This window comes from Rhodamnia argentea, chromosome 8 (genome assembly GCF_020921035.1).
Source record: "Rhodamnia argentea isolate NSW1041297 chromosome 8, ASM2092103v1, whole genome shotgun sequence".
Classification (NCBI taxonomy): Eukaryota; Viridiplantae; Streptophyta; class Magnoliopsida; order Myrtales; family Myrtaceae; genus Rhodamnia; species Rhodamnia argentea.
Genome location: NC_063157.1, coordinates 10,764,059 through 10,777,078, shown reverse-complemented (window position 1 = coordinate 10,777,078; position 13,020 = coordinate 10,764,059). Strand labels below are relative to the sequence as shown.

Below are 13,020 nucleotides of genomic sequence, written 5' to 3'. Positions count from 1 at the left end.
ACATTTGATTGGATTCATCATCCACACTCCCTTGTTTAGCACCCTTCGTCCATCTTTTCAAATTATAGGAAGATAGAATACCCATGCCGGATGTGTTCGCAATCAATACATGCAATGCATGGCGACACAACCACTCTTTTGATTCAAATAATCTGCATTCACAAGAAATTGAAAATTCTGCAGCATTAAATGTGACAACATTTTCACGTTGACTCTCCACACACTTGAGAGTATATACATAAACCAATCCATCGAATGTAGTGCTTAAAATCTGTACCGACAGACTTTGCAAAAATTCTTTATTGAACCTTTCAAAAATGGTACGAGTATACAATGAAGCAACTTGTGTCAAGATCCCATGGTTAACCCGCAATTTGGGCTTCCCACGAGAACTATAATCATCTTGACTTTCAATTTCTCTCATATGTTTTAGCTATTCTTCATAGTGGTGGACAAATTCTACAAGAGTCAATGTCTTTGTTGACATACATTGGAAGACATCATTAGTGCTCTCACTCCTTTGACTTGAGCGAATACCACATGTAAAAATATCACGACCAAAAGCTGAACTCCACTTATGTCTAAGCTCATATAATCTCCGAAGCCAACTGTTATTCCCGGTATCCCACTCCTTTTCCATTTCCCTCCAAGTAAATTCAAATTCGTTCTCTGATCTACATCTATACATAAGCGATAAGAAATACTTATACTTAAAATCAGGCTGATGGTAAAGTTGTGAAATATTTTGATTGGCATTTTTCCCAAAGTGCCAAGTGCACAGACGATGTTGTGTATTCGGGAACACCGTTCTAATGGCTTTTTCCATGGCATGGTCTTGATCTGTGAGTACTGTTTTCGGAGCCTTATTTTCGATAGATTTCAAAAACACTTCAAATAATCAAATAAATGATTCAGCAATCTCATCCAACAAAAATGCACAGCCGAATAGAGTATTATTCCAGTGGTGATTAACCCCAACAAAAGGTGCACATATTAAGTTATATTTGTTGGTATGATATGTAGTATCAAACACCAACACATCACCAAAATAGTCATAATCAAATTTGGACAAGCTATCTCTCTAAAATAAGTTCGTCAATCTGCCTTCTTGATCTACCTGTATAGCATAGAAAAACATTGGGTTTTGCATTTGTATGCAATGAAAATGATTCAAAAGACTTTGACAATCTCCCCCACTTATATCATTGGCTTTATTTCTCTGCATATAGTTTTGAGAATCACGCAGAATGAATCCCATGTTTTTGCTTCCTCATGTGTTGTTTGATAGGTACTTATATGTATTAGTTCCTTCAATGCCTGCTTTAATCATATCAACTATCACACCCTTGCAAGGATTAGATATAATTCTTCTGCATCTAATTAAATGCTTCTGATCTTCCGGTATAAATGCATGATTATGTTCGGAAACATACTCTATCACCTCACAAACACCATTATCAACCTTAAATTTGATGTGAGCAAGACATCCAGATCTGACTTCACATCTCTCATACTTTTTTTTTTTTATCGGATGAGCAGATAGAATGCCCCTCACAATTACACATAAAAGTCCGTCCAGTTATTTCTCCTTTTCTATTTTTAACCGTATTACCCTTCCTCACTCCAAATCCTTTGTCAACTGCATAGGCCACATACTTATGATATGCTTCAAGTTCATTTGAAATAACCATCCCTAGTGCAAACTCAAAACCTTTTTTCAAATCACGCATTACATGTGCAAGATGAGAAGTTTCATGCTACAACCAAATGGACAAAAAGTAATTAACGTAGTGCTTTTACAAGATAAATAATATTTCATCCATTATTTAAGAAAGCAAATTATGTTTCACATAGTATAAGTGAAGAATTACCTTCGATTCAGCCATCCAATAACTTTACACGTGCAAGTTAATTGATGGGATATATGACTTTGAAAGAGATAATTCTGTAGGTCCCTCCCGATCAAATACAAAACAAACTCTTTTGGAACACAATCATGAGAAATCAAAAGTAGCATGATACTGGGAAGTGTCTCTCTAGCATGAGAAATCAAACGCAACACACTTGTACACCACACATTCAAGAAAATATGCAGTACCTAAAATACATACGGTGATATGCAGTACCGAAAACACATATGGTGAACAAATGCAGCACGAAAAGTAAATAAACCACAAGCAACAAAAAAAAAATCTCACTCTTGTAAAAAAAATACAATCGGATGCCAATTTGAGAAACCAACAGATAAGTTTTCCTGTATTCATTTTAATGGCATGAGAAAAGATCTCCAAATAAGCCTTTAGAGTATATGAAATTTCAATCCCCTAAAAAAATACCTAATTAGACGCCAATTTTTTCTTTCGCAAATATGCCAATTAAACGGACGCAGTTCTATAAGATGAAACTTATCAACCGAATGCCGCCCATTGAAATTTCTTCCAAACAGTCTCAACTCGGTGAAAGAGGGGAAAAAATCTTAACTTGAAGGTCGTCGGGCCAAAGGACGAAAAACCTAACCCGAGGCGGCGACTTCCCGTAACCCGAACTCGTTCGACACGGAGGAAGGAAAACCCTAACGAGAGGTGACAGGGTTAGCGAAGCTTTCGCCTCGAAATCACAGGCAAAATCGCGAGCACAATCAAAGAAGGGAGATAGGACTTGGAGAGAGATGAGGTGGTGGCAAAGGGGGGCTCCAAGATGGCGGAGGAAGCGCTCGTGCTTTTGATCGAGAGGCCGGCGTGGTCGTCGACCGAAGCTCGGGTCTAGGAAGCCAACTTGGAGAGAGAGAGAGGGAGGCCAAGTCGTGAACTTGGAGAGAGAAACAGAATCATGAACTTAGGTGGGTATGGGAGAGAGATAACAAAGGGAGATAACAGGAGATCACCTCCTGCGTTTTTCAAAATTCTGATCGGTTGGACCCGACGTGCCACACGTCGATTAGTTAATGATTTTTTATTAATCTAGCGTAGAGTATCTCACTCATGCAATATTTTCTCTATTTGGAGATCTTTTCTCATGCCATTAAAATGAATACAGGAAAACTTATCTGTTGGTTTCTCAAATTGGCATCCGATTGTATTTTTTTTACATGAGTGAGATTTTTTTTTTTTGCTTGTGGTTTATTTACTTTTCGTGCTGCATTTGTTCACCGTATGTGTTTTCGGTACTGCATATCACCATATGTATTTTAGGTACTGCATATTTTCTTGAATGTGTGGTGTACAAGTGTGTTGCGTTTGATTTCTCATGCTAGAGAGACACTTCCCAGTATCATGCTACTTTTGATTTCTCATGATTGTGTTCCAAAAGAGTTTGTTTTGTATTTGATCGGGAGGGACCTACAGAATTATCTCTTTCAAAGTCATATATCCCATCAATTAACTTGCACGTGTAAAGTTATTGGATGGCTGAATCAGAGGTAATTCTTCACTTATACTATGTGAAACATAATTTGCTTTCTTAAATAATGGATGAAATATTATTTATCTTGTAAAAGCACTACGTTAATTACTTTTTGTCCATTTGGTTGTAGCATGAAACTTCCCATCTTGCACATGTAATGCGTGATTTGAAAAAAGGTTTTGAGTTTGCACTAGGGATGGTTTTTTCAAATGAACTTGAAGCATATCATAAGTATGTGGCCTATGCAGTTGACAAAGGATTTGGAGTGAGGAAGGGTAATACGGTTAAAAATAGAAAAGGAGAAATAACTCGACGGACTTTTATGTGTAATTGTGAGGGGCATTCTGTCTGCTCATCCGATCAAAAAAAAAGTATGAGAGATGTGAAGTCAGATCTGGATGTCTTGCTCACATCAAATTTAAGGTTGATAATGGTGTCTGTGAGGTGATAGAGTATGTTTCCGAACATAATCATGCATTTATACCGGAAGATCAGAAGCATTTAATTAGATGCAGAAGAATTATATCTAATCCTTGCAAGGGTGTGATAGTTGATATGATTAAAGCAGGCATGTATATATATGATAGGATTGAGTATTGTAAATGTACAAAAAAAAATATTCATTGAATGAAAGGAGAGTTTTTCTCTTCGGAAATCACCACTTATCTCTCTCTAGATCCTTCTTGGTTAGCCGTATCTATTCGTGTTTTTCGATGTTTAGTTAATGTGACTATTCGTGTTTCGTATTTTGTCATTTCCCAGGATTCTATTTCCTTGGAATGCTAGGTAGATTTATGAGTCGTTTATGAGGCAAGTCAAGAGTAATGTATTATGCTTATATAAAGGCAAACCTTATAGTAGTTGTGTAGTGCAATAAGAAATAAAATAGCATATTCATCACATTCCTTGAGTGTTCTCCTTGTGTTGAGAGTTACCGACACCCGAACCTCACCGATGCTGCTAAGGCCTAGCCGACACTTTTGAAGCCTAATCGGCACTTCTGAAGGCTAGCCGATGCTTCCTAAGTTCAATATGGAGTATCAGAGCCTAGGTTATTTGGGACCATTGTTCGTGTGCAAGCGGTCGGGATCGGAGAATGCCAAAATTCTGCCAATACACAGTCGGGGACTATGATCGATTGGTTTGGAACCAAGCTTAATTGGTGTAGTACCATGCATTATATCTAAGTCAGATGGCATATATTTCAAGTTCGAAGAACAGTGTCAAGAAACTCAACAACTTCAATTATAATAATTGGAGTACCCACATGCAGTTTTACTTGCGGGGACAAGACTTGTGGGATATCATTAGCGGCGACAACATCACACCACCCATGAATGATGACGAGTTAAGGAAATGGAACATTAAAGCGGCTAAATCTCCTTATGCTCTTGCAAGGACTGTTGAAGATGACCTAATGCAACACATCAAGAGCGCGCAAACTACAAAGGAGGCATGGGATAACTTGGTAGCACTTTTTGCGAGGTCAAAAGATGCCCAAGTGGCAAAGGTTGGAGAATGAGCTACTTTTGATGTCGCCACAAAATATGACGTTCAGTCAATATTTCTCCAAAGTTAAATCTATTTGTAATGAAATTTCAAAGTTGGATCCTAAGAATGCCATCTTTGAGCCAAGAATGAGAGGAATTATCATTCATGGGTTAAGATCGCAGTATAATGGTATTGTTATGGCAACCCGTGGATGGGCAAATGTGCCAACTCTGACTGAGTTAGAGAATTTATTGGCCAACCAAGAGACTTTAGATAAACAAATGTCTAAGGTCTTGGTCAAGGAAGACGAAAGTGTCCTCTTCAGTAATAAAAGAGGGTTCAAGAGTAAGAGGAGGACTAATGCAGGTAATAGAGATGGTAAACAAAAGAAAAGTTATAGAAAACGGCAAAAGCGACCGGAAGGGGCAAGCCATCGGCTAGGGGGAGCTTGGCAAAATTGCGACAAAGATAGCAATGAAGATAAAAGCAACAGAAGACGAAAGGAATGATGTTTCATCTGCGGCAAAGTCGGTCATGTTGCCACAGATTGTTAAGTTAAAAGAGTTTAAGGCAATGTTGCCGCATCTAAGAAGAATGATAGCAAAGAGGAGTGGGATTTCCAAGCCTCTATTGCCGTCGAGGAACAAGAAGAGCTCGTGGCCATTTCTGCTACCAAATTAAAAAGATGCGATGTGTAACGGCACGGGAACCACGCGCTTCCGCTGCGCCACTTTGTAAGATATTGTCCACTTTGGACATACAGTCCTCACGGTTTTGTTCCTCCAAACGTCGCCCATACAATACTCGGAAAAGGCCTCTTGCAAGTCTAAGGGCACCCCACGGCTTATAAGGCCTTCCCAAGACCTCCTCCTAGGCAATATGGGACTAGGGAGGAGTTGTGACACGACGGCTCTCATCACGATAAGTCATAAATCGATCAATCATGATGTTGATTTGATAATTTATTTAGGGTGTTCAAATCATATGGTCGGAGATCAAGGCAAACTTAAAAATATGTCTGAGTACATCAATGGTCGAGTAGTTGTCACCGCTGATAACTCAAGATTGCTGATTAATCATGTCGGCCAAATGGTGATAACACCCCAATCCAACTCACATCAAATTGAGCTGAAAAATGCATATCATGTACCCAGGATGAAGAAAAATCTATTATCCATGTCAGAATTCACAGACTCGGGAAACTATGTGGTGATTGGCCCACAAGACGTTGTACCGCAATGTGAAACCCATTGGTATACCAATCATAGAGGGGTGTCATTTTAGAGTATTCAGATGCGTTTTCTATGCATTTGTGCCATATCATCTATGCAGCAAATTTGATAAGAAGGTAATTCACTGCATATTTGTGGGCTACAATGATGATGGAAGTGTTGTGATCCTACAACCGGGAGTTGTTCCACTTTTAGAAATGTGGTATTCGACAAACTATCATCGTGGTGGTCATCACAAGCTGCTGAATTACCAAATTCAAAGCAAGTGGAAGAAGAGGTTCATGAAAAAAATGAAATAATTTGATGAGAACCAATCAATTGCAGAAGAAAATAAATCGGCAGCTGAAAGAGAAAAAGTAGGAGCATTGTCACCAGAGAAGTCAAAAAGCCAACTGAGGGAGAGTGTTCCCTAGCCGAGTGAGAGGCCCTAACCCTGACCGAGGGAGAGCCGCCAACCCAGACCCCGACCCCGATCGAGGGAGAGTGGTCACTGATCCGGCCTCCTCTTCGTGGCTGTAATTTTGGCCCTCGAACGCTTGAGCTGAACCACGATCTTCGAGAAGCTGAGGTAGAAAGGCATGGCAACCAGCACGGTCTCAACAGCACATGAGCAACGCCAAGGACGTAAGGGTTTTTCTGGTTTTTTTTAGAAATACATATCATACGAAGGAAGAAAGAAAATTTCGGGTTTAGATTTCTCTCAAACAAGTGAGAGAGAGAGATTCAACTATTACTGAATGTGGGGCAAATGCAAAATTATGTACTACAGTTTCAAATACTTGTTGAGAGGCGCTTTCCCAACATCGTGAAGATGATGACGTGGAACACTGCCACCATAATAATAAGCACCACGGGAATCGAGGCTTCCTTACAGTTCAGCTTGGATGGAGGTGCAACAAAGAGCACACATCCGAGCGCCGCGATATGGAAGCTGACGAGGTGACTGAGCCACATTGCAAGAAACAATTAATCGACGTCTTGAGAATGTCGAGAACGCCGACTTCATTTTGGGTTCCCAATCGATGTAGAAATGATTAGCGAAGACTCTTTAAAACCTTTCTAAGATTTTAATCAAAGTAGCCCACCCCAATTTAGAAAAAGGGAAGACTCTCTAGGCAGTGAATTTTTCCAAAATTTCATTTTTCTTTTTCAATTTCGACGTATTTTATATTCGATTTCGAAAGCATGCTCCTTTTATCGGAATGTCTGGAACGATCCCGAAGCCGCGATGTGGGCGAATGGAGCCGAGGCGCTGCGGGGCTGGGGAGAGTCCCCTGGGATTGGTTTAGAAGAAACACCTAGGAAGGATTCAGGGCATCTGCTCCGGGTATGGACAAGACCCGAATAAAGTGCCCCAAAAAGATCAGAATGGGCATGAGAATGATCCTCTAGATTAGGACTGCAAAATTCATTCTATCAACACCAGCAGTTTGATATTCCCACGTAGCTGTCTGGTCTTGAACTCTCCTTTTTTCCATCACCTTCTTGCTCCTGATGGCAAAAGGTGCAGAAACAAGATCAAGCACCGTCAATCTGAAATCTCAAAGATTCCCACCATGATTGATGGGCGGCTTCAATGAGACAAGCCAAGAAAAGGGCCTGCCGTTGATGTCTCTCTACCCTCTTGTTCTTTCTTACTGTCACGATAAGAAAAGAATGATGCTCATGATCACATGTGGGAGATGGGCAGCCCAAATAAGCCATCCCGCCTTTTTTGGACAACGTATCTTTCTCAGATGAGATTTGTGAGATTCTTTTCTTTTTCTCTTCTCTCACTTTAAGGAAGATGTTCTTTTGATGTGGGAGAATTCTAAAATGTATTAGGACTGGTTAACCGATGAGCCACGCCCATGCCTCGGCGGTTCTATAAAATGGCAAGGAACGTTGTGAGGATGAATAACATAGACTTGTGAGAATTGTGAGTCTTTCATAAACCAATGGAATCGAGCCCCTCCTTGAAGAAGACGGAGCCGGTCGCCAACAGCATGCCCGAGGCGCTCAGCCAGAGCCGATACCACATGAAGAGGTGCTTCGCGAAGTACATGGAAAAGGGGAGGAGGACAATGAAACTCCACCACTTGATGGATGAAATGGAAAGCGTCGTAGATGCCAAGACGGAGAGGGACCGCATCCTGGGCAGCGATCTCGGGTACATCCTCTCTTACACTCAGGTTCGTTCATCCCCACCTAAGACGCTCTCTCTCTCTCTCTCTCTTTCCTAATGGTCTCCGTCGATATGATTATTGACTCTTTCATCCCAACTGAGGCATCGCAACACGAACATTTTTCCCAGGAAGCCCTTGTTGTGCCCCCGCACGTTGTTTTCGCTGTCAGACGGAGTCCTGGAAGCTGGGAATTTGTCAAAGTCCGTGCCGACTCTCTGTCGGTGGAGGGCATCAGCACTGCTGATTATTTGAAGTTCAAGGAAATGATATACGATGAAGAATGGTTTGCAGTCTCCTTGGTTTTAGACATCGTCCACTCATCTTATGCTGTTTGGAACCATAGTACATGACCTACTCTTGTGTTTTACTGGCTCAAGAGCAATTTTTTCCTCTCTTGGCAGGGCAAAAGATGAGAATGCGCTGGAAGTGGACTTAGGAGCCTACGAAATTACCATTCCGCACCTGACCTTATCTTCATCTATCGGAAAAGGAGTCGATTTCATCTCAAAGTACCTCTCCTCAAAGCTGAGCGGAACGCCGGACAGTGCACAACCCCTTGTGGATTTCCTAGCATCCCTCAATTATCAAGGAGAAGTATGCAAAACTGATTCACACTACGCGAAAACTATAAGTGCAGATGTAATTCCTAACCCGTTTAATGTTCTTCATTTTCAGAATCTCATGATAAATGAAACACTTGACACTGCACCCAAGCTTCAGATGGCCCTGATTGTAGCTGAGGCATCCCTTGCATCACTTCCAAAAGACACCCCATTCCAAAACTTTGAGATGAGGTAGTTTCTCACTTTTCCTTGGATAAATCCAGTAGGTCGCTCACCAACATTCGATGCCACGCACATTTTCACTGTTTATAACAATCATTAATGATAGGTTCAAGGAGTGGGGCCTCGAGAAAGGTTGGGGCGCTACGGCGGAGAGAGCCAAGGACACGATCAGATCGCTCTCGGAAGTACTGCAAGCACCAGATCCAACGAACATGGAGAAATTCTTTAGTAGGCTTCCAGTGATATTCAATGTTGTGATATTTTCCCCCCATGGTTATTTTGGCCAGGCGGATGTGCTCGGCTTGCCAGATACCGGTGGGCAGGTAAATATCCTCGTCAATCCTCCTATCCACCCATGTTCTCTGTTACATAGCCTGCTAAACATTTAGCGACAACAACAGGTAGTTTACATTTTAGATCAAGTGAGGGCCCTGGAAGAGGAGTTGCTCCTCAGGATTAAGGAGCAAGGGATTAATGCGAAGCCGCAGATACTCGTGGTCAGTTTCGGAACATGGCGAGCAACCACTTTCCTGTGAATATATGCCAGTTTAAGGAGTCGCTTTTCATATTGTCTCTTCAACGTAACAGGTCACACGACTTATCCCCGATGCTCGTGGTACAAAATGCAACCAGGAAGTGGAACCGATCATTGGGACCAAGCACTGCAACATTCTTCGGGTGCCCTTTAGGACTGAGAAGGGGGTCCTTCGTCAGTGGGTTTCTCGTTTCGACATATATCCGTACCTTGAGAGATTTACCCAGGCAGGGATTCAAAATTCAAAATCAACCATTATCCCTGATCAACTTCTTTCTTGCATAACGGTTTCCTTCCTTCTGTCGTCGCTCACCAGGATGCGACTGTTAAGATACTAGATCACATGGAAGGGAAACCGGATCTTATAATCGGAAACTACACTGATGGGAATTTGGTAGCGTCGCTTATGGCTAGTAAACTCGGGATAACTCAGGTGCCTTACTGCTTCTTCTGTTCACGAGCTAAGTGCTAATTCCGATTATTGACTACTCTAGAGTGCTGAAAACCCAGGGAACAATCGCGCATGCACTGGAGAAGACTAAGTATGAAGAGTCCGATGTCAAGTGGAAGGAGCTAGACCCAAAGTATCACTTCTCATGCCAATTCATTGCCGATACGATAGCGATGAACGCAACGGATTTCGTCATAACAAGTACATTCCAGGAGATTGCTGGAAGGTCAGAGGAACATCCTAATAACGTAACCTTCGGTTTTTCAGCTTAAACATATAATCTTCCATGTCGTTACTGCAAAAAAACCACTTTCAAAGTTAGTCAAATGAACAACAAAAATGAAGTATATTCCTAATATGCATCATCAAAGAGTTCTCAAGATTAGGTGCTACTATTTGCAGCAAAGATAGACTTGGGCAATACGAGAGTCACGCAGCCTTCACACTCCCAGGGCTCTGCAGAGTTGTTTCGGGCATCAATGTCTTTGATCCTAAATTCAATATTGTTGCTCCGGGGGCTGATCAATCTGTTTATTTTCCTTACTCGGAGAAACAGAGAAGAGTCACATCATTCCATCCTGCAATCGAGGAGCTACTGTACAGCCGTGTGGACAATGACGAGCACATGTAAGTATTGCTATTCCAGGCCGTGTCCGGAGCTCCAAAACGTGTGTGTCAATTTATCTTATTACACTTTAATCACCATCGTATTTGACCGTTGTCGCAATAGTGGGTATCTCGCGGACAAGAAGAAACCTATCATCTTCTCTATGGCAAGACTCGACACAGTGAAAAACATAACTGGTCTAGTAGAGTGGTATGGGAAGAATGCAAGGCTCAGGAATTTGGTTAACCTTGTCATTGTTGGGGGCTTCTTTGATCCTTCCAAGTCCAAAGATAGGGAAGAAATGGCTGAAATAAGAAAGATGCACGGGTTGATAGAGAAGTACCAACTCAAGGGTCAGATCCGATGGATAGCAGCGCAGACAGATCGGTACCGAAATGGAGAACTCTACCGATGTATTGCAGATACAAGGGGAGCTTTCGTGCAGCCTGCTCTCTATGAAGCATTCGGTCTGACCGTAATCGAGGCAATGAACTGTGGGTTGCCCACGTTCGCCACCAATCAAGGCGGCCCTGCTGAGATCATTGTCGATGGAGTGTCTGGATTCCACATTGACCCCAATCATGGGGAAGAGTCCAGCAACAAAATTGCCGATTTCTTCGAGAAGTGTAAGGTGGACAGTGAGCATTGGAACAAGATATCTGCAGAGGGCTTGAAACGCATTAATGAGTGGTAAGTGTAATCTTCGCGAAAATCCCGCACACTTCCATGGAATTGACTTGACCAAAACTCATTTGCTTTGCAGCTACACCTGGAAAATATATGCAGACAAGATGTTGAACATGGGAAGCATCTATACCTTTTGGAAGCAACTGAACAAAGAACAGAAGCAAGCAAAGCAGAGATATATCCAGATGTTCTATAGCCTTCAACTCAGGAACACGGTAACTCCTCTGCTCACTTCCCCCTTTTACTCTACGAGCATGCCACAGAACTTCATGCCCTTCAGAAAAATAAAGGTCTGGAATTCATTTTTGATGTAACAGATGAAGACTGTTCCCATTAAAATCGATGAACCCGAACAACCCGCACCAAAGCCACTGCCAAAACCTCAGCCCACAATGAGGTAATTTCCTGAGATGATTGCTGCAGCTCTTGACGCATTTCAAGTCTCGATTGAATGATAGGATCAGATTCCTTCTACCACATGCCTTATCGGGATTTCCTGTGGAAAGCTGAGGCATTTTGCTTTGTTGTTTTGCAGCACAAAGAGGTCGCAGTCGCGGTTGCAAAAGTAAGGATCCAGTGGCCCTACGGCTACCATTTTAAATAAAATTCACTCTCAGCGATGCGAGCGACAGCATTCTGAAACCTGATTGCGCTTGACTTTTCAGACTGCTGGGATCCTAGAGGAATGGAATAAGCGATGAAGACATCGATTCAAACTGCAGGCAATCCTCTGCAATTTAGAGCCTTCCCGGTCATTGTCTGGCTGCTGAGAGTATAATCCTATATGCATTGAGCACCAAAATGTCATAATATGAAACTAAAGAATGGAATAATAAGACGTGCATTCTTGACTACCTCTTGCTTCTTTACGCGCATTCAGTTGCATCAATGAACTCGAATCACGTATCTAAATACAACACATTCACGTTGGGAACACTAGCAAAACCTTCTGCCACAGAGTATTCGGCAGGCTTGTTCTAGTAGCAACCACGATAAGAACTACGCACTGTACAGACGACATGGAGAGAATCTACTAATGCGTTAATGTTGACTTCATGCAACATTGGGCTCCCCCCTGCAATCAAACTGAATCACTTACCCATTTTGACACCCTTTCCCATTTGAATATTTGATTAACCTTTCTGTTTCTTTGGTCATGTTCAAGCATTTCCGGTTATATAAACGATAACAGAGCTCAAATGCTATGCAACCCAGAACATGACTCGACCAGAGGAAAACCTTTTCCTGGAATGTCCTGGACAAAGACGACGTAGTTTTGTAATAATCTTATTTTCTTAAAACTACGTAAAAAGCTTTCGTAGTCTTAGGTAACTCAGCATGGACCATAGGTGGTCACTAACAAATTTGTGTGGCCCACGTTGTTGCATGTTGTAGCAGCGTATATATAACAAAAGCCCGATTTCTCCCGAACCCGTTCAGTCTTCGAGCTCAGCTTTGTCATTCGTATATTCTTTTGGGCGACACTATTTCCACCTTCATTTTAGTTAAGACACTCCTTTTTTATTTAAATGACCGAAACCCTCCTTTTTCTCGTCAATTTATTGTTTGTTTTTATATCAAGCTAACCAAATACCTATATTATTTCTATCATCTTTCTCGTTATTTTTCCAATATAAATGCTTCATATACTCAACAAGAGACAAT

The 13,020-nt window shown here is 41.7% G+C and overlaps 2 protein-coding genes across 2 annotated transcripts; both read left to right on the top strand.

Moving 5' to 3' along the window:
• Positions 1-4,594: 4,594 nt before the first annotated feature.
• LOC125316273 lies at positions 4,595-5,591 on the top strand. The gene is made up of 3 exons (XM_048284281.1): positions 4,595-4,912; positions 5,007-5,259; positions 5,464-5,591. Exons 1-3 carry the CDS (start codon positions 4,595-4,597, stop codon positions 5,589-5,591), a joined length of 699 nt encoding a protein of 232 aa, XP_048140238.1.
• Positions 5,592-7,547: 1,956 nt separating this feature from the next.
• On the top strand, positions 7,548-12,209 carry LOC115745359 (sucrose synthase 5). The gene is made up of 15 exons (XM_030680884.2): positions 7,548-8,296; positions 8,419-8,573; positions 8,692-8,884; positions 8,966-9,084; positions 9,182-9,398; positions 9,477-9,572; positions 9,664-9,837; positions 9,927-10,043; positions 10,121-10,287; positions 10,464-10,688; positions 10,792-11,358; positions 11,432-11,570; positions 11,673-11,752; positions 11,891-11,920; positions 12,021-12,209. The coding sequence occupies exons 1-15, from the start codon at positions 8,063-8,065 to the stop codon at positions 12,034-12,036; spliced, it is 2,529 nt and encodes an 842-aa protein (XP_030536744.1). The 5' UTR covers positions 7,548-8,062; the 3' UTR covers positions 12,037-12,209.
• Positions 12,210-13,020: the final 811 nt, after the last annotated feature.